Genomic DNA, 22,998 nt, shown 5'->3' with positions numbered 1-22,998 from the left:
AACATACGCTTCGCAAATGTGTTGGTGTAGGCAGGAGACGTCTGATCGTAGGGAAAATTAATGACCTGCTGTTACTCGCTTCTCTCTTTTGGATAATTTTAATTTTTGATTACTTGACTGACTTCAGAGCTCCGAAAAGACGTGTTATCGTCAAAATATTGATTGATCCACGTAGACTATTCCTAATTTTATGTAAAAAAGTTTTTGTACTTTTGTTATTTTTGAACCAAATGTAATTCTAAATAAGCACCAGAAACAGTTTAATAATAAAACAAAATAAACAAATTAATAAATACAGAAAGCTAGACATTGATCAGTACACATATAAAAGAGAATTGAGATAAGTACTATCATATACCCACGTTACCATATACCCACGTTACCATATAGAGTTTCTTTCTATATTTTTTTCTTTTCTGAAGAAAAAAAAAAAAATTAAAAAACAGTTTTTAAATGGTTTTGAAAATATTTTACCTTAGGAATATTTCTTTTGCAAATTTGTTTTACACAGAAATGGTTCTGGGAGTGAGAGGGAGGTTGATCAGATATGCAGCATAATTTGAACCCCAATTTATCATGCAGCAGCAAACTAGAAGAGAGAATCCCCCCCCCCCAGCTCTGTTCTGCAGAAGGATTTGGCGGGATTTGGCATGCCTTACATGCTCAAAGTCTCAGATAGTTTGGCCACGTACAGTGTAATTACCTATTACATCCACCCAATAATATGCATGGATATCCCAGGCACAAGGAAAACCTGTCTGGGATGTGTATAAAGTAACTTGACTGCTTGCAATATGATTGGATTGGACCGTATGGAGAGCAGACATGAGACATTGCCTGGTGTTGTGTACCCTAGAGTCTGGGAAACCTGATATACCATAAATACCAAAACCTGATCATGATGATGTGTGCGATGTGAGGAGCATCATTCATTCATTTCGTATGAATCAGATGATTATTGTTGGCATTCATTTCCCCTGATATCTTTCTAGTTAGAATTCTTTCTAAAAAAAACAAAAACATTGGATACTTGTTAGAGGGACTACGTGAAGATTGTTAGCATACCTAAGTGAAGATGTTTCTACGGAACAAACTGGATTTGAACTTGGCACATCCAAGTTGTCAGTCCATGTCAATTACTTAGCCACTGTCACCTCTCCGATAAAGATGTCGATGATGACGACGACACCGTTAGCAAGCACTGATAATCGACACATATGTTGACACAATGAAACAAACATCCCCTTGGTGAAATTTCTATTTTCAATCATGAGGCGAAGGTCACCACAGAACGTATGTAATTCACTTTTATTTCTCCAGTGTTATTGAAAACTGTTTACAATTTCTTGTGAATAAATCAATTGTTTTGTTTATTGGAAAGAAGAAGGTTGTGTTTTTCATTTTCTTTATAAATTTGCATTTTTGGAAATAGGATAATGATAATTGTTGCATGACAATGCTTAATAATTATTATAGTGACTAATTAAATAATAACTTGATATTATTGACCAATCCTTTGCTCAAAAACATGATCGGTGATTGTTATTTAGTTGCAATTAAGGTACACGAAAATCCATGCCCAACTATTGCTCTTAAGTGCATGACTGCTTTGAAGAGTGAATGAAAATAAGATATAATAATTAGGACTGTGACAACAGCATATTCTTTTCATTGTTTTGACTCTCGAGTGTGTATCTGTTGATATTGCATATGCTTTTATATAGAGTAATGTGGTTCTCGGTTGATTAACTGAGTCTAACTGTGTTGGTTATATATTCGAGAGTCAAAATAATGAAAAGAATATGCTGTTGTCACAGCTCTAATAATAATTATACATTTTCGTTCGAACTTCTTCTTGCCAACTCCTGGCTTCCACTGTAATCGTCACCGTCCGTTCTTTCTCTATGTCTCTCAACTGCCCCCCCCCCCCCAATAAAAAAAAATGATCTGTGCTTTCTCATCCACCTATTTCACAGCCGTCACTGTCCTCATAGGCAAATTAATTCCATATGTATATTGATAAGCCATCTATAGACAAAAGTTTTTCTTTTCTCTTTCTTTTCCTGATTTCCTCACCAGACAGGATAGACAGAGGCACCATCGCTTGTGGAACAGAATTCATGTTTTGCATTGCTTTCACCACAGATATATATATATATATATATATATATATATATATATATATATATATATATATATATATATATATATATATATATATATATATATATATATATATATATATATACAGGGTGTCCATAAAGTCCGTGTGCACCTTAAAATATTTATAATTTTATTTGTGATTGCAATAGAAATAACATGTAAAAAGGATTTGATTTTGGAACAATTCATTTTAAAATTGCACACGGACTTTATGGACACCCTATATATATATATATATATATATATATATTTATATTTATATATATAAAATAAAAATTACAATTAAATTTACAAAAATTATAAAACTAAAGTATATTGTAAATATTAAAGAATTAATATTTATAAAGTTATCTCAGCCAGATGTAAAAGCTCGATAAAACCAAATAGGAGATAGAGCTTATAATAGGAGCAAACAGTAAATAAAACATATTAAAAAAACAGTTTAAAAAAGAGTTAAAAACGTATTTAATCTGAAAAGGCAACACTTGATAAGTGGATAGTCCTAATAGGATAGGATAGGACTATCCACTTATCAAGTGTTTCCTTTTCAGATTAAATATGTTTTTAACTCTTTTTCAAAGTGTTTTTTAACATGTTTTATTAACTGTTTGCTCCTATATATATATATATATATATATATATATATATATATATATATATATATATATATATACATATATATATATATATATATATATATATATATACATACATATATATATATATATATATACATACATATATATATATATATATATATATATATATATATATATAAAGCAAAGTTGTTTCTCACTTGTTTCATTTTACTTCAGTTGAAGTTTTCAAAAATCAAGGGACCTATTCTTAGGGATAAAACTTGATATATAGATGCATAGATATTCAAATATATAGTCCTCTTTTATGTATCAAACGTTGAGTTCGTAAAGAGATTAGTAATATTCATTTTCCTCTTATTTATTGACCAGTTAACTATGTTATAGTGTATCTTTCTTGTGGTCTCTTCATCTTACCGGATTCCAGGACAAGAATTCATCTAGTCTGGTGGAGTATCAAGCTTAGTGTTGTTACTATAGGCAACATCACTTAGAGAAGGTGCACCATTCCTCGTATAAACCAGTGTAGAGTAGCCACACCCTGGGGATCTTATTTGTGCTTCGTATACCATGTTATTTTGAATATTTAGTCAGGGTTGATTTGTCGGGAGAAATATCTTCATGACAAAGTGCCCTGACAAACTCTTGTACAGAGAAATCTTAGACACTCGAGGAGAGTGTCTAGTAGACATTCAATTTCTCTATGTGTTAATGTGTGTTGTAGCATCACAGTTCAAGAGTTGAGCTAAAAGTTAAGCAGTTGATCTAAGATCTAAACTAATCACAAATTTGAAATCAGCACTTTCAATCTGATGTTCTTATCTATGGGAGAAGTTCTTGAAGCTTTTTAAAACTCATTATAAAAAATTAAACGTGGCATAACGGATAAAGTATTTGGTAAAATTCAGTCATCAGTGGCACTCTTCTGGAGGTTGAAGGTTTAATACTCAGTGCAGGCAATATGAAGAATACAATTGTGAATTTTTACTCGATCATGGCTGATGGAACGAGAGCATGCTATCAATGTCGATTAAATAAAGAGTTCCGTTTGAAATTCTAATCAGATTCCTGAGTTTGACAAAAAGATTTTCTGCGTTCGGCAATATACACCTGAAGAAGGTTGGAGGTTACGTCAGTCGAAATGTTGTGAAAATAACACTCAGGATGAGAACAGAAGTTCGAATCATCCAAATAATATGAAATGTTCCAACATTTCTTGCGTTCTTTTTTAATTTTAATATCTTCTATTAGTAACAGAATTAATCTGAAGCTTTTCACCTAAGTAAGGAAAATAAATAAACACAAAATAAGTCAAGATTGTTTTTTTTTTAGTGAAATCATTTTGCATATTTGACATCAAATTTTAAAATAAATGCAACCTTTCTTTAATATTTATTTATTTTAATACGATCGAACTGTTTTAAGTCTATGCAGATAGGCAAAACAGACTTTTGATTTTGTATCCCTACGCCAAACTCAGAAACACTTTGTTGGTTAAAAGGAAAGAAACATTTTCATTTGATCGATGGCCGAGTGGATAAGGCATTAACTTTCAGTTCTACTATTTTATGACATCTTTCTGTATTTGAATCTCAGACCCCCAGCTAACTGCAAAAATGGCCGTGTTCAAGTCCGATATAAACAAATTCTTATTAATCTGCGTTCTTAAATAACCAAATTTTGCCCATCATCATCATCATTACAAACCATCATGATGTTGTCTCATCTTCCACCTGATTTTAGCTCATATTTTCAAGTGGCATTTAGGCCTTGGTAAGTGGTGACAAGTTAATAAATAAAAAAAAAATATTAATAATCATAAATAAATGATAATTGTTGCATGATAATGCTTAATAATTATTATAATGACTAATTAAATAATGGCTTAATATTATTAACCAATCTTTTGCTCAAAAACAAGAGTGGTGATTGTTATTTAGTTGCAATTAAGAGGCACAGAAATCCATATCCAACTGTGCCCATTCCTAATCATACAATAAGAAACCATAAAAAAATGAATAATTAATTAATGAAAGTCGTTTTGCAAAAGAATATACAAATTAGCTAACCATTTTCAAGTCGCTTGATATCCATGATTAAGTATATTAAGAAGTTTATTTTATTAATTTTTAGATAGAAAAAAGTAGGTTTTAATATCAATTTTTATGCAACACACACACACACACACACACACACACACACACACACACACACACACACACACACACACACACACACACACACACACACATATATATAAAGTACATGTGTGTGTGTGTGTGCTAGAACTTTTCCATCCTAAATGCTCACATTTATGCACAATGTAGAAAATATTTATAAATAGAACCAAGCATAATATTTAAATACAACCACTCATCCAATAAAAAAATATAAAAAATGGTTAATTAATTAATGAAAGTTCATTATTCAAAAGAATATGAAAATTAGTTAACCTTTATGAAGTCGCTCTCATATCAATGACTGAGTATATTAAGAAGTTCGTTTTAATAATTTTTAATTAGAAAAAAAAACATGCTTTTAATATCAATGTCAGTGCGACAAAAATCTCAACTTTATATGTGTATAAATAGATGAAACAAAGTTTATGTGTACTGTGGCATCATAGTTAAACAATTGAGCTAAGAGCTAAATTAACCACATATTTGAAATCAACACCTAATAAAAAAAAATAAATTGAGGAGGCAAAAAGAAAGTCCGCAGCAACAAATTTTCCAACAAAATAGAAGTGGGAAGTCAGATGATGGCAATTTTTGTAATAGTCTGGTGTCAGACTAGATTTTGATCAAAATTGGAATAAGGATTATTATCATATCTTGATTTTAATTTTCGTAAAATGATATATAAATATAAAAATAGTGCAAAACTGTTCAGGGAATTATTTTTACCCATCCTGAGTATTCTTCTAGTTTACTGTACATCACGGATCGGATGTTTCCCAAATTCTGATTTTTTTTTTCAATATTTGATAGTCAGTTCTATGATGGTGGAAATGCATCGCTTTGTGATGGTAATGAAGTTGAATAGCAACTGTGAGTAAAGGAAGAGTTACATTGTGAACATCTAACGATTTGAATGACCTGTGTGTCAATTAATACAGAAATAGGACCACGTTTGCATCCCTGTCAATTCAGTCCTTTTTGTCATAGACATCTAACCTAGCATAGCTGTGCACTCCATCAACTAGTAATGTAAAGTAAATAATTAAATAAATGAATAAAAATGCTAGCATAGAAAAAAAAATCAGAAAATCTTTATAAAAGTGAATTTATTCTGACTCCTAGTGTGTTGGTTGAGCAAAGAGACATTTTCTGTGCATTTTTCCCACCATAACTTACTAGAATAATATAATCAGCAGAGAAGGTAACTGAATGCATTCGTAAATATGTTGCCATGGAAACAGAAACCATATTAAAAAAATAAAAAATTCCTAAGTTTATTTTTTTATCTGTCCACATAAACATGGAAATCAATGTTTTTTTTTTCTTTTTTTTTTTTTTTTGACTTTTCCACGACTAAATAAAACATTGCAAATGTATCGCATATTTGTCACTTGGAAGTAACTCTTAGTGTAAAGAGATATTTTCAAAAGACTGTGAAATGAAAAGCTTATAGATAAAGATGGAGGCGCTCAGAGTTTTTTTTTTTAATCTATTCAATATGACGGCTATGAAAAGAGACCCCCCTCCTCCACAGAATTGAGAAAAAAGTTTGGTCATAGATGGAAGGACTATTAGTTTATTCTCTCTCTCTCTCTCTCTCTCTCTCTCTCTCTTTATTTTTTATTCTCTCGCCTTTCAAAGAAACTTTTCATCTTTTTCTCCTTTTCAATATTCTTTCCTGCCTTTAGAACTTCTTTGTGCATCTTTAAAACATGTGGTCATACGAGAGTTTCTCACTTTTTTATGTAGTCTTTTGCATTATTGTTGTACTATGCAAGATCTTCCAAGCTGCACCAGTTGGGCAACAGAGGGCAGACATAGCAATGTTGCATAGTATGCCCCTTATCTCCACATCAGTGGATGGTTGTTGAGTCGATTTTGTAGCCCCATCTAATCATAGAAGGCCATTCCCATTCTCAGGTGACTAAGAGCCCTCCATTAAAGCTAGGGTACTTCTGAATCATACAAGCTTAACATTTCTTTTTTTACCAATTTGCATCATTATTATACTCTACAAAATATTTCAAGCTGCACTAGTTGGGCAGTAGAAGACAGACAAGACAGTCTTACACCGTATGGTCTTCCTCTCTACATTCACAGATGGTTGTTTTCAATAACAAACAAAAGAGTTCTTTACACACATATATCTTTACAAGCTTCTTTTCACAAAGACAGAAGACACAAAGAGACGTTTGACGAGTTTTCATCAAGGTTTTATTTAGAGAGAATTTACTCAGGAGCGAGAGACTAATGTTATCTTAACTAATCATTTACTTCTTAACTTTCTAACTTCTCACTGAAATGAGTGACGCACATGGACAGAGACATTGAGACAACATTTCGCTTAGATTATTTCTACATTATTGGCAGTGTTTCATATGCACGGCTTTCATGAAGAGACTGACTTGAAAAGCTTTGTTTCTCTCAACTCGAGAACGTTACGTCATTCATAATCGTTCAACTCTGTTTTGTCTTCCATTTGATCTATTGACTTTTGCTTCACCTTTCATTCAACCCTGGGAATGATTCTGTTTTGAGGGAAGGAAATGATAATGCTGTATCATATAGAATTCACAATTGGCTTTGTGGCGCGATCTGGTCATAAAAGATCATTTTACAGCAGATCCACACATTTTCAGGTGTTTAATTTGGAAACATGATTTGTTGGGGCTCCACATCTTGGAACACTTTTCTAATGTTTGTTGTTTTAAAATATTTCTTCTGAGTGTGTTTGTGTTTTCTACATTCCATCAGTAGATGTTTAATTGTTAGTTGTTGGTTGCAGAATATGCAATTTGGTGTTTCCTCTGCTTTGATTAGGTAGGAATGAGTTAATTTTGTATGTCCAATTCATATTCCGTTTAGTACAATTTCTTCTCTTCTGCCCTTAAAAATTTTTTGTTTTTCATTTTTAATTATTGGTTGGTGTTCGTCCAGTTTTTTTGCAGTGCATTTGTTCCATTCCTCTTGCCACATGTTTTCTATATATTCGTTGATTTTTCTTTTTAAGTCTGTGTGTGGTATTTTAATTTTTTTCATTTGGTGGTTTGTTGCTTCTTTAGCCAGTTTGTCTGCACTTTTATTTCCTGGGATGCCGACATGGCTTGGTATCCAGGCTATTATAATTTTTTAATTGTTTTTTTTTTTTGGTTATTTCGTTGTATTCTTGTATAATTTCTGTGATAAATGGGTGTTTAGATTTTTCTTCAAGGGCCATGATACAGGATAGGGAGTCCGTATATATTATGAATTTTTGTTCGTTGATGTCTTTGATGTGTTTGAGAGCTATTTTGATGGTCTTCAGCTCGGCTGTATATATTGAAGCCTCGTTGGGCAGTCGTATTTGATATTAATTTTGTCCATCTGTGCATGCTGCACTTGTTCCATTTATAATTTTAGACCCATCGGTGTATATTTCTATGTATTCTGCATATTTTTCTCTTAGTTCTCCGAAGTGGCTTCTGTTTGTTATATTATTTGTAATGCTTTTCTTGTAAGCAGTAAGTGTTAGTACAGTTTTTGGTTTGTGTAATGTCCATGGTGGTCTGTCGTTTATTTTTTGAGTAATTATATTGTCGGGGTTTTCATTGATTTGATGTATTATTTCTTTAATTCTGTGTCCGAAGGAGGGTATACTTTTTGGTTTCCCTGAAAAAAAGTTTGTACATTGTGGGTTGAACGTAGTTCTGTATGTTGGGTTTTCGGGGTTGCTTTGTAGTTTTGTTGCGCATTGTAATGCTAGTTTTTCCCATCCTAAATTCAGGGGTAGTTCTTGGGCTTCTACATGCAAGCTTTCCATTGGTGAAGTTCGATAGGCTCCCAGGTTAAGTCTTAAACTTTGATTCTGTATTGTTAGTAGTTTGTTTTTGTAGGATTTGTACGTAGAGCTGTATATGGCACAACCATAGTCCAGTTTGGATCTGATATGTGAGCAATATATTTTGAGCATTCTAGCTTGATCTGCTCCCCAGTCTAGTTTTGATACTATTTTAAAAATATTTATTGTTTTTAAGCATTTTTGTTTTAATTTGTTAATGTGTTCCTTGAAGTTTAGTTTATTATTAAAAATGATCCCTAGAAATTTGGTATGTTGTACTACTGGTATTAGTTGCCCATCTAGTTTGAGCTGTGGGTGAAGGTGGTATTTTTGTTTCTTACAAAAGTGGATACATGTGATTTTGCTTTTGGACATTTTGAATCCATTTTGGTTAACCCAAAGATCTATTTTGTTAAGGCAATGTTGCATTTGTCTTTCAATAGTTGCATATTTGGTGATGAGCAAGTTATTGAAAAGTCATCAACAAATAGTGTTTTTTCGAATCCCATTTTAACATTTTCGATTATACCGTTGATTTTAATTAGAAAAAGGGTGGCAGATAGTACACTACCCTGTGGTACCTCTGTTTCTTGTGTGTATTGATCTGATGTTATATTCCCTAAGCATACTTTATATGTTCTGTGGGATACGAATTCTTGGATAAATTTTGCTAGGTTTCCTCTGATTCCCATATTATGAATATCTTTCAAGATTCCGTACCTCCATGTGGTGTCATATGCTTTTTTGAGATCAAAAAAGATTGGAACCACATGATCGTTTCTTATTAGACTGTTACAAATATATGTTTCTAGTCGAATAAGTTGGTCGTTAGTACCTTGATTTTGTCTAAATCCGCTTTGGTGTGTAGAGATGAGGTTATATTTTTCTAAATGCCGCATTAGTCTTGTATTGACCATCCTTTCTGTTGTTTTGCATATACAGCTTGTTAGGGCGATGGGACGATAATTGGTAGGGATGGAGTGATCTTTTCCTGTTTTAGGAATTGGAATGACATTGGATTCAAGCCAGTGTTTTGGGAAATTGTTAGTCTACCATATGTTATTAATTATCTGTAAGAGAATGTTGAGATGTGTCTGACATGTGTTTTAGGAATTGATAGTGGATGTCGTCTGGTCCGGTAGCTGTATCTTTACTTTTATGAATTGCATTTTTTAGTTCTGTTATAGTGAAAGAGATGTTATAGTATTCTTTGTTATTGGCTGTGAAGTTGAGTTTTTCTTTTTCTGCGTTGTTTTTATATTTTTGGAATTTGGGGGAGTAGTGGTTGGATGATGAGTTTTGGCTGAATTCATTTGCGATTATGTTTGCAATTTCTTTTTTGTCTATAATTTGTCTACCATTTGGTGTACTTATATTATTTATTGGTGTTCCAAGTTTTTTTCCAGTTATTTTTCTTATTATTTCCCATGTTTTTTTTGATGATGTGTTGTTGTTCAATTTGGAAATATAGTTTTGCCGGGTTTCTTTTTTGCTTTTTTTTATAATATAGCATGCTTTTGGTCGTGTTTGTAGGTATTTTTGGAAGTTGGGTTTTGTAGGATGTTGTTTGAAGTGTTTTAGCATCTTTTTCCTGTTGGTTATTGCTTCTTTAGATTCTGTTGTGAACCATGGCGTTGATTTTGGGTGTGGTTTAGTGGAAGATTTTGGGATTGTCTTGATTGCTATTTTGTTTAGCATATTGGTGAAAGCTAACATAGGATCTGGTTTGTTAACTATTTCTTGGTTAATTAAGTTTGTACAAGTTTTCTAAATTCAGTCCAGTTAGCTTTATAGGTTTGCCATTTTGGTTTTGTTTCTTCTGTTGTAGGTTCTTGAGTTTTGAGAAAAACGAATATGAAATTTTTCCATCTCTAGGAGTTTTTTTTGCACCTCTATAGTTGTCTACTGTGACAAGTAGATTGCCATTTTTCATTTTTTTTGCTGTTTTTGGACAGTATTTTTTCAATTAAGAATGGAGACGGATCGCTGATCTTTTTTCCTTCTAAGGTTTCGATTACTATGAATCTTGGGTATTTTTCTTTATCAGTTAGTTCATAGTTATATTCTTGCTCACTGTCTGAGCTGGTTACGTCAGAGTGGGTTCTTTTCGATTTTGTTTTATTTTTTTTGGTTTCTGGGTTTTTTGTTTTGGTTTATTATATCCATGGAAGTTTGTTTAGATTTTCATCTCTTTTGCTCCCCACCCTCCTCGGAGCCCGAAACTGGGAGATGTTACAGGGGAAACCCATTTGCTTTTCATCCTAGGGATACAAAAAAGATATACTCAATTGGTTGAGTTTGTTTGTTCCATCATTTTTTGTTTCCTCCTGTAGTTTCTTCTTTCCCAGTTTGATAGAAACATTGGTTAGGGAGCAGTTGTGAGGTTTTGTCTCATCAATTGATTGACCCTTGCCATCGCCTTCTAACACTTACCTGGTTTATCTATGTTTGTAGTAATAAGATGTTGTATTATCTTTAGATTAACTTTGTTTATTTATTTATTTATTTTTTTAAATGTTATAACTGACATTTTCAGTGTAAGTGTTAGGGCTTGACATGACTAACCGATTGATTGGATCGGGCCTCTCCGACAGCCCTTCTAGCCTAGTACAAGGCCGAAGTGGAGTGTTGCAACTGATACCTTTATTTTCCCTAGGCATCAGTTGCTCAGCCACCAGGGTCCTTTTCCTAGGCATCACGGGTTGTTACCCACGGCCAACAAGTAATCCCATTGAGGGACTTTTATTCTCTGCAGAGGGGCAGTCGGCATATTCTAATGCCCCACCGACAGGGCTGATAACCTGTGTGAGTATAAATAATATATTGGAAGTTCTGGAAGCAGATAATATCAAATCTGAAAGAGAAGATTGGAAAAGAATACATGAGAAAAACAAGAAAACTCTTAGAAGCGAAATTATATAGTAGAAACCTAGTAAAAAGAATAAACATAAGTGTTGTATCATTAATAAGATACTCTGGAACATTCATAGACTGGACAAAAGTAGAACTTAAACACCTTGACCAGAAGACTCAGAAACTAATGACCCTGCACAATTCACTATACCTGAAAGATGATACAGACAGATTCTACGTGAAAAGGAACGAAGGGCAAAGAGGGCTGGTAAGCATAGAATACTTTAAAACACAAAAAACAGAATTTAAAAGAATATAGAAAGGCTGATCACTGCAGCAAGAGACACCACCAGAATGAACAATTCAGAAAGCAACGAAACCAGAAACAAAAAGACTATAAAAAAAAAGGGAAACAGCGACATTGACAATTCATAAGAATGGTAAGAGAATCACGAAAACACTTGGACACAGATAAGGAGAGGATACTTTAACAGAGAAACGGAATCACTATTGATAGCTGCACTGAATTAGAAGTAACTACATTAAAGCTAAAACAGATCAAACCTACACTCCTCCATCTCCTCTAACTACTTTAACATGCCTGGATACCTCCCACTCTGCCATAAGGACTCTGACAGACATAGGCATGGGCTTGGAGTCTACATTCGAAACACCCTCCCCTTGACTAGAGAAACTAAACTAGAATCGGACGATCAAGCCTTTATGTGCTTTAGACTTAACATGCAACATAACATTATCTACTTTTATTTTCTCTACCGCTCTCCCTCGACCCAGGACTGTACCCTAATAAACAAAGTCTATGACAGCATAGATACAACACTTTCCCTCGACACTAGCGCACAAGTGCATGTATTTGATGACTTCAATGTCCACCACAGCAACTGGCTTGGATTTTCTACTTACACAGATACAGCTGGTACCATAACACGTAACTTCTCTATGTCTCATACCCTATCACAGATGGTTACGTTTCCAACCTGTTTCCCAGACCAGGAAGAACAACATGCATCACTTCTAGATCTGTTTCTGACCACAGTTCCCGATGACTGTGTAACGAATGCTCACAGCCCTCTTGGGAACGCCGATCATGCAGTGGTAATGGTTGAAATCACCCTAAACTCTAGAGCCAAAACTGAAGAGCCACTGCTCAAAACAACGAGATATTATAAAAAGGCTGACTGGGAAGCCATCAGGGACCTCATTAGGGACACTACATGGCAAAATATCTTTTCACTTCTTGCTGAATATTACGCAAATAAGACCACTGAATGGTTCAAAGTGGCAATTGAAGCACATGTTCCCAAACGCAAATTCTATAGCAAACCCCACTCTCCCCAATGGTTCACTTCAACTTGTGTAGCTGCCATAGTGCAAAGGCAGCATGCATACCGCAAATTCAACCGACATAAGTCCAGTTCAAACAGACAGAAGTACATAGAAGCCAGAAATAACTGTAAGAAAGAAATAGCGACAGCTAAGAGGGAATTTACTGAAACCACCCAAAAACACATTGAAGCACAGAAATTAGGAACCCAAGACTTCTGGAAAATCTACAACAGTATAGTAAATAATGGGCAATCAACAATTTCCCCTCTATCCAACAATCATGAGGTTGTTTGCTCTGCAACAGAGAAGGCTAATATGCTTGCCAGACGGTTTGCCTCCAACTCCACACTGGACTCTGCTAACCACCCCCTCCCTGACTTTCCTTTGTGGACAGACTCCACACTAGACGATTTGAAAATCACCCCTGCTCAGGTACATGCTATCATAAAAAAATCTTGACACTGCAAAAGCATGTGGACCTGATCTCATCCCGGCTGTGCTATTAAAAAAGTGCACTGCCGAAGTAGCTCCAGTTCTCTCCAAACTTTACAACAAATGCCTTAATGAATCTTGCTTTCCTGCCTGTTGGATAACTGCCTCTGTAGTGTCAGTTTTCAAGAATTTTGGCGAAAAACTGACCCAGTAAATTATCGCTCCATTAGCCTCCTCCCACTTTTCGGCAAAATATTTGAGACCATAATTAACCAAGCTCTAGTCCATCAACTTACAGATGCTAAACTTTTGACTGAACCACAATATGGATTTAGATAAGCCTGTTCCACAGCAGACATCCTAACTGTAATCTCAGAACATATATACCAGTCACTGGACAAAGCGGGGGAGGGTAGAGCGGTGGCTCTAGATATATCTAAGGCTTTTGACAGGTATGGCATGAGGGTCTTCTCAAGAAAATCAGATCATACGGCATCACTGGTAGAATACATAACATAATTAGATCCTTCTTAGATAAGAGAAAAATCAAGGTTGTTCTTGACGGTTGTACATCTAAACAATATGATATAAATGCGGAAGTGCCTCAGGGGTCTATCCTTGGACCTCTGTTATTCCCAATATTCATAAATGACCTCCGTGACAAAATTGTCTGTGGGATGGGTATGTAGGCTGACGACACCACGCTCTATAACAGACACAGCAGGAAAACAAATGAACACATATCTAAAGAAATGGCAGAAACACTAGACGAAGACCTCCAATCCGTAGTGGAATGGGAACAAAAATGGATGGTCATCTTCAATGCTGCCAAGACCAAACTTGTTTCCTTCAATAATTACAAGAAACCTTACCTACCACCAATAGCAATGGCCAATCACTTTTTATCTGAAAGTACATCTTTTAAACTCTTCAGCTTAACGTTCACAAGAAACATGAGTTGGAACAATTACATTGAGAACATGGCCAGGACCGCTGCGAAGAAGGTGGGTTCTCTCTGTCACCCCCTTCAGCCGGTCGGTTGAGACGATCGTCGACCTCAGAACTCTTCCACTCCAATTACGGCAGCCTGAAAACGACCCGACTCTGGCGGTTTGCAGTTCACTATTTTCGTCCTTCCAGTGACCACTGCCGGTGATAATTCTTAGCCGTTTTAATGTTGCTGATATGGGGTAGTGACAGAATTATCAATTGATCGCCTAAATTTATACTCTGGACCTGTCGTTGTGTACTCACTTACCGGCGAACATCGCCGATAAGAGAGCCGTGGATTTTAGTGTGGTGAAAAAGGAAATAAAAACGATTCCACACACGAATAAACAATTAATCTGGGTTTATTCACAATAATAATGGTCTAATAATATTTCAGAGTTTGAAGGAAGTTGGCTGTAGCTATTTTAAAACGGTAGCTTGTGACTCGAGTTCAGATAAGTTTTTTGGCCATTGGAGATACGTGTTTTAAGTCAAAAGCCATCTCTGCCCGACTTTAACACCATCTGAATTCGCCAAAATCGAATTCTCTCTTTTTCTCTCTTCTCCCCTCCTCTCTTCTCCTTCTCTCTTCTCCTTCTGTTCTTTTCTCTGTGTTCGAGGAATATATACATATCCATCAATGCCCTTTAAACATCACGAGTTTGTATTTGTTTACAACAAGAAAACTTGCCTGTCATCAGCTTTCAAACTTTGTTTTCTAAAATAAACAACCGCCTGTCATTTCATCTCGAATTCTGTGTTTCAAAATAAACAGCCAGCTCACTCCAAACTGTGACCGTTACAACAATAAGTATCTCTTGACATACTTTTTCCTTTGTCTGTTCTAACCACAGAGACATTTGATCGTCCTATTGTTTGTTCTTTTTGCTCTTTCTCTACAATGGCATATCAACCCCATAACCTGGTTACACTCTCTACCATGCTAGAAAGCTGTTAACGCCTGAAAGTATCCTATACCTCTATATAAGTCCACCATTCGCTCATGTATGGAGTATTGTTGTCATATTTGGGTAGTGCATCTGCCACTAATCTCTCGCTCCTAGACAAGGTTCAAAAGAGAGTCCCCAATCTGATAGGTCCTGAACTGTCAGCTAAACTTCAGCCTCCGTCACATCGACGAAATGTTGCATCCCTCTGCCTGTTCTACAAGTACTTTAACGGTGAATGTTCTGACGAATTGCAAGCACTTGTGCCCCCTCGACGTAAATACCCCCCCGACAATCCCGACAAGCAGCTACATCCAACCCTTCATAGTGGAGATCCCTAGATGCAAGAGAGCCTTCTACTCCAATAGTTTCTTCCCCAGAACCACTAGACTTTGGAATTCCCTTCCAGATCCCTGCTTCCCCGACTGTACTGACATGCAGAAGTTCAAGTGTAACGTGAACCGACATCTTGCTGCCCAACTTCCTACTCAGTATCCCTGATGCTTATGTTCCTGATACCATAACATTGCCACTTTGTTGTAGGGGGCTACCCCCTACAACAAAGTGGCAATGCGCCTTGTTTGGGGTGGAAATGCAATTAAAAAAAAAAAAAAAAAAAATCAGGAAAATATTAAATGTAGACTCTGTGGACAAAGATAATGAAGCAAACTAGCTCCCCCCCCAAAAAAAAAAGAATACAAGAACAGACATGACTTCATAGGATAGCAGTACACAGGGAACTATGCAAACCACTGAATTTGGAATATGCAGACATACACCAGAGAAAGTACTGGAAAATTTCAGCAGGTGGATGATGTAGCGAGTCTGCTACCTTTATATCTGGAAGGTGATGCACTGGCCCTCTACATGGAAATGGAGAAGGACGATCAAAGAGAAATAGACCAGATTGAAGCCCGATTAAAGGAGGCATTTACCGACGACGCGTTTGCAGCATACAGAAAAATAACTATAGTTAGATGGGCTGACGAACGTGTGGATGTTTATGCCAACAAAATCAGGCAGTTGGTTGGATTGGCCGGATTCACATGAGATGGCTTAGAGAGACTCACAAAATTGACTTTCGTCACTGGGTTCCCTGATGCTATCTCAATTGCTCTTCAACAGGTGGCGAACATCAAAGTCCTGACCATGGGGGAACTAATGTCGAGAGCAAGAATTTTGACGACGACTGGGGAACACAATCAGGACGTGGTTGTGGCCACATGCTCACCCAACAACCACAGGGCCCAGAATATTCCTGTTAGTGTGACCTGTTTCAAGAGCAATACGAAAGGCCACTTTGCAAAGGACTGTCGAAAACGTGGAACACGGTGTTACTGTTGCGGTGAGAGTGGACACTGGGCTTGGAATTGCTCGGGAAACGAGCATGGGGAGGACGCATAAGCGCCAATCTCCTTCTCCACCAAGATGCGAAGATGACACTCCCGGTGATAAGCATTCATGTTGATGGGACGCGATGTTTGGTGCTTATTTATATAGGATGCTCTAGGACTATTTTACATGCAGACCGGTGTCGGTCTTGGAGAAAAACGAACGTAAATGTCAAAACGATTTGTGGAATGTCCCATGCGTGCTGCGGTGTTGGAGCGGTCTCTGTGTCCACTGATGAAGGTGTGTCTGCCAGAATCGATGTGTTGATGGTGCGTGGCAAACCGCTGGGGTTTGACTTACTTCTAGCGATCGGTGCCATAAAAGCTCTGGGCGGTGTCGTTGTCAACCCTACAGGATTAGTGTGGCTAGGCGACAGGAAAAATATTAAATGCGCAGCCATTTCTATTAATGAACCGGATTTCACCGCCACCTTTGATCATCAAAACCGAATGTGGACCGCATTGTGGAAGTGGTCTGAGGACTAACCCCTGAAAGACTACACAACTGAGTGTCAGAATACCCAGTGCCAGCAGAAATCCGTGAAGAATACATGCAGGAGCTCCACACCTGGATAGATAATGGTTGGCTCATGCCGTACCCAGAGAATAAATTGGGACCTTCCAAAGGCCTAATTCCCCTGATGGCTGTAATGCAGCAGAATAAAGCTAAAGTGCGCCCGGTAATGGACTACCGGGAGCTAAATCATTATGTAGACGCGTTTACGGCCAACGTAGATGTTTGTGCGGCTAAGCTGCGTGAATGGAGACAAAAATGTGCTAACATGTCTCTATTGGACCTCAGGAGAGCATACCTACAAGTCCGGGTCCATGAGACACTATGGCCATACCAGACTGTGGAAATCGATGGGAAAAAATATTGCCTGACCCGTCTGGGGTTCGGTTTGAATGTGGCTCCCCTGATCATGAGAGCAATTGTCAGCGAAGTATTGTCTCAGGAAGAAGTTGTAAGCCGCGCAGCATCTGCTTACATCGATGACATTTTTGTCAACGAGGACGTGGTGCTCGCGACCCATGCAAGAGAACACCTAACGCAGTTCGGGTTGGAGTGCAAGAATCCGGAGCGGTTGAAGGACGGTGCACGAGTGCTGGGATTGGTGGTCTGGATGGAACATAGTGAACTATGGTGGAAGTGAGGAAATGCAATTCCAGAGGCTCCCAGCATTGTTACGCGACGAACAATGTTTTCCCTGTGTGGTCAACTTGTCGGGCACTTTCCGGTGTGCGGCTGGCTTCATGTGGCTTGTGGAATACTTAGAAGGATAGTAAGTTCGGTAACGAAGGGCTGGGATGATGAAGCAAGGGACGTCGTACTGCATCATATGATGTTCGAAACCTTGGAATCTGTGCAGCGGAACGATCCGGTCCGGGGAAATTGGTGTGTGGATGGCAAAGAGCTGAATGTATGGGTCGATGCCCGCTCCCTAGCAATTGGTGCAGCCTTGGAGATGCACGAAACTGTGTTGGAGGATGCATGTTGGCTGCGACCTGAAGGTGACTCTCAACATATCAACTTAGCCGAGCTGGATGCCGTATTGAAAGGTATCAATTTGGCTCTACAGTGGCAGAGCAAAGTGCTACACATAAAGACAGATTCTGTCTGCGTATACCATTGGGTCTCGGACGCGCTAACTGGAAAGGCGCGAGTGCGCACCAAAGCAGCAAGTGAGATGCTTATTAGGAGGCGACTAAGCACTTTAAAGGAGCTCGTGAAAGAGTACGGGCTGACAGTGGACGTGACGCTGGTTCCATCAGCATGAAACATTGCTGACCGATTGACACGAGTACCACAAACGTGGTTTGAGGCAATGAAAAAGAAAAACGGGCTTTACCCGGTGATAGGCGCGGTTCACACAGACAAGCTGGATGAGAGTCAAATCATGGCTATTCACAAAGGTAGTGGACATCCGGGGGTGCGCCGCACTACCTACTTTGTCAGGAGAAGTTGCCCAACCACAACAAAAGCAACCGTTAAAACGGTCATACGGAAATGTGAGGAATGTCAGTCCATTGACCCAGCGCCAGTCAGGTAGGAAAAGGGAAAGCTGGAAGTTAACGAGAATTGGCAAAGAATTGGAATGGATATCACGCATTATGGCACCTTCCATTTTTTAACTCTAACGCGTTTCTCCATTTGGAGGAAATTGGCAAGGCAGGACTCGGCAAGCGTGATCCATCAGTTGGAAACAGTGTTCCTCGAGCATGGCTCACCGCATGAAATCCTTTTAGACAATGACACGGCTTTCTGCAGCAATACATTCCAAGCATTTGCACATAAATGGGGAGTTCACTTGCGATTCCGTTGTGCGTATGCTCCAGCCGGGAATGGCATAGCGGAGCGATATCACCGTACAGTGAAACGAATAGCGGCTAGAATACGCGTTCTACTGGTATAACACCACACCAAGAGACGACACATCTCCCTTCACTGTGCCTGCCAACAGGATTTATCGATATGAAGTTCGAGTAAAGGAGACCAATCTCGCAACTGCGTCCGCAGATCTCAAGGACAGCTCTTACCAGGTTGGAGATCGCGTGTGGGTCAAAAGACTGCAAAATCGATGTACCACGAGGTTCGGCAAGGGTGAGGTGACCAAGGTAATCAGCCCTTAATCGATTTTGGTGGACGGTGTGCCTTGCTACATGAAATGTCTGCACCCTCGCCATTATGTTGTTACATCGGACGAAGAGGAAGACAGTACAATGTCTTCTGAATGAGCAGAGAGGATAATGCAGGACGATGGAGAGCCATATAATGCACATACTGAAGAAGCGGAAGAGGGACCACCCGTCTTGCCTTTACAAAGGAGTACCCGACAAAGATGGATACTGCCCCCCTGTCCCTGCCCTGATTGTGAAACACCGCCTATGGAACAGACTGGCGGCAATAACGGTGGTAATGAGGAAGATGACAAGGAGGAAGTGCTGCCTCCGGTTCTTCGAAGAAGTACCCAACAAAGACGACTGCCCCCCTGCCCCGTTTGTGATCATGAGATCAGGGGGGAGTGTAGCAGAATTAGCAGTAACCAAAATGAGAAATAGAGAGCTTACCTCGGATACGTCAGTTTTGGACTGAGCGGAAGAGAGAGTTCCAAGATGGCATCCATGGGCTTTTATTAGCGTTTACCCAATGTAATTATCGTTGAATCACGTCTGCTCTCGTGCGATTATGCAAATAGTTCGTTCCCGGCCGCTACAAAGGCAGGACACTGGAAAGGAGAGGGAGGCGTTCTGCAGATTGTGTGTAGGTGATTCTGGCGAGTAGATTGTGCTTGTTACGACCCACGTGTCTGCGAGAAGCGAGTTTTTGTTCCGCCTGTTTTTAGTTGTATTTTTTTTTTTTTGCTTGTTTTGTCCTACTACATTTTTGTTTCACATAATATTAAAATAAAATATAATTTTGAAGCTACCGTATATCGCCTTTCCTGAAAGCTTAAGTGTCACCAGAACTCTACGTTTACTAAAAGTAAATATATATATTAAAAAAAAAAAAAAAAAAAAAAAATGCTTACCTGCTACATTTTCAGGTTGTTTTACTTTCCACCAAAACAATCACCTTTTAATTAACTTTGAAGACTTTCGGGTATGCTAAAAATGAACATCGCATTTAAATTTTCCGTAAACAAGTAGCTTTCCAGATATAAGACAATGTAATTCATTATGCTATAAGTGGTGGTGGTCACTGGTGGTGGCGGCCACCAGTCCACCACCACTGGTGGCCATTGCACACACGAAAAAGTGCGTGCTTCACTGCTTGGCCACCCACCAGTCACCACAAATTGAGCAACATCGCTTATAACATAATGAATTACATAGCTTGACGCGCGCGCTTGCGCGTAAAAATGTCCACCACTTATAACGAATTACACTGCTTAATATCTGGAAAACTACTTGTTTGTGGAAAATTCAAATGTAATGTTCGTTTTCAGCATACCCCAAAACCTGTCCAAGTCGCCATTTTAAAGGTGATTTTTAAGGTGGAAAGTAAGTAAAAATTTACCAATATAGAATCTTGGTTTTATTTTTAGGAGACTCAGCACAGGTTGTCGAGTTCCAATTAATAGTAATACCATTTTTACGTTCGTAATATGAAGCTAGGTAAATATGTTTACGACTTCCCTTTTTCTTGCGACATTCTGCCATCCCTTCATTCTTTTGTCAACGACGACTGAAAGAAGTGCCATTGATTTGCTGTTCTTGAAATAATAAAAAAAAAAGTATTTTTCTTTTGTTTTTAGCACCCAAAGAATTCGAAGATTTTTTGAGAAGACGAGAAATCTTGACTATGGTCTCTTTATTATTTTCTTTGTTCATATTGCAACAGTTCACATTTTTGTTTGTTTGTTTTTATATCGCCGACAGTTGTTGATTGTGAACTTCACAATCAACAACTGTCGGCGATATAAAAACAAACAAACAGACAAAAAAAGAACACAAGAGACAAAAACATTAATTTTATTTTACGCGAAATACGGAAAAAAAGTACGAACATTGAAGCTTTTTTTTTTTTTTTTTTTTGTCGCACAGAATTTATTTTGTGTGGAATTTCTAAAAGACGGAGGAGAAAACGCGCCTTATATTTTTCTTTAAAAAATTATCACAAGTTCTTGGATATACGCGAAAATATTTGCCCGTAAAATTGTGAGGAAAAAGAAATTGTTTTAAGCAAAACTTGAAGTAGAATTATTATTAGAGTTTCTTTTTTAGGTTAAGAATGAATTATTTCTTTTTGTATTAAATAGAGAGAGAGAGAGAGAGAGAGAGAGAGAGAGAGAGAGAGAGAGAGAGAGAGAGAGTATTAAAACGAATAAAAGTCAATTTAAAAAAATGGTTAATTCTTATTACGGTCACGTAAATTATTTAGTACGGTGTAATAGGTTCAGGCTTCAGGCATTATTCTGAAAATAAATTTTTATTTAAAGAATTTTTAAGAGAAAAAAAAAAAAAAAAAAAAAACAACAACAAAAAAATGTTATAGCGAGTGTCGTCATACACATTAAACGCCTAGATGAAAGAAAACTCGCTCCGAAAAATATAGTCGCCATAAATTAAATAAGTCGAATTACGATTACGCAAGTTCATAATTTTCTGGTTGAAAGACAGGGTACTATGTTTAAGGTTAAATGTATAAACAAAGAAAAGCATTTAGTATTTTGGGAGTTGAAAATAATGTCAATTTTGTTAAAAACTTTATTTTGAATTAATTTGTTTACCAATTTTGAAATATTTCTTGGTTGTATTGAGGCAGCTGGCAGACCCCCACCCCCACCCCATTTTATCGACTAGTTTTGTTTGACTTCCCAACCAGTGATAGAATAAATTAATCCACCGTTTATTAAAAAGAAATCCGCAAAAATCAAATTAAGGCGGTAGATTTACTTACACTGTCATCGCTCGAAAAAATCAGACAAAGCTAGTTGATAAAATTTTGCAACCATTTTGAGAGCTTACGCTGCCGGCCATCCATACAAAAGTGCGACGTTAAAAAAATGGATGCAGGTGAGATCGAAGCTAAACTTTATTACCTGAAACAAGAAAACCATTTAAACAAATTGGAAATGTTCTTGAGGAAGGATGAGAGTGAATGAGATTGGAAAGGATTGTTTTTAAAACTAAATAGTATCAAGAATACGATATCTGCCTTACCTCGCCATGAGGAGGAGAGACAAACGTAAACCGTAAGATTTCCCTTATGTTGATAAAGTTTTGCAACTAACTTTTCTGAACTATGGAAGCACAAAAGGATGCTAAATTTTAAAAGAATCACACTAAGATTTTGTATCGAAGGGTAAACGATAATTTTTGAATCGTACATATAAAAAAAGGGTGCTAATGCAGAGAATGATCCGCGCTATTTTTTAAATCGTATTTCCACGTTTAATTAAACACTTCATCAAATCTCCACACTAACGTAATGTACTTGCAATAACCCTTATCCCTGAGTGGCTTCCGGGCCTTGATAAGTGGTGATCACTGTGTAAAAAAAAAAAAAAGTTTTATCTTTAATTTCTCTTTCTCTCAGATCCCATCCGAAGGTAAGTTGTATGACCGTACGACACACACACACACACACACACACACACACACACACGGGGGCGCTTTCCTCTTTGATTATTACATTCAACTCTACACCCCCCCCCTGGTCTCCAGACCACACATGTGGCATGGTTGACGCGGTCGCTTGTTGCGGGCACTCCTATGAAGGGGGATTGGCTGGACTACTTATTCTTCATTGGAGCTCTCAGAAGATGTGTCAGAACCATT

At 37.4% G+C, this 22,998-nt stretch overlaps 1 protein-coding gene across 2 annotated transcripts in view; it reads right to left on the bottom strand.

Moving 5' to 3' along the window:
• LOC145287917 (ankyrin repeat domain-containing protein 55-like) overlaps window positions 1-22,473 on the bottom strand; it is a 152,129-nt gene extending 129,656 nt beyond the window's left edge. The window contains exon 1 of one of the 2 annotated variants that reach the window (XM_080135865.1): window positions 22,381-22,473. In XM_080135865.1, the coding sequence (XP_079991991.1) occupies window positions 22,381-22,388 (8 nt within the window). In that variant the 5' untranslated portion in view covers window positions 22,389-22,473. Of the gene's footprint in view, window positions 1-20,246; window positions 20,537-22,380 lie in introns of those variants that run through there. The other variant, XM_080135866.1, reaches the window with a different exon arrangement.
• Between the last annotated feature and the right edge of the window lie 525 nt (window positions 22,474-22,998).

This window comes from Euprymna scolopes, chromosome 11 (genome assembly GCF_053919585.1).
Source record: "Euprymna scolopes isolate OS-2025 chromosome 11, ASM5391958v1, whole genome shotgun sequence".
NCBI lineage: Eukaryota > Metazoa > Mollusca > Cephalopoda > Sepiida > Sepiolidae > Euprymna > Euprymna scolopes.
This window is presented reverse-complemented; position numbering and strand designations above follow the sequence as displayed.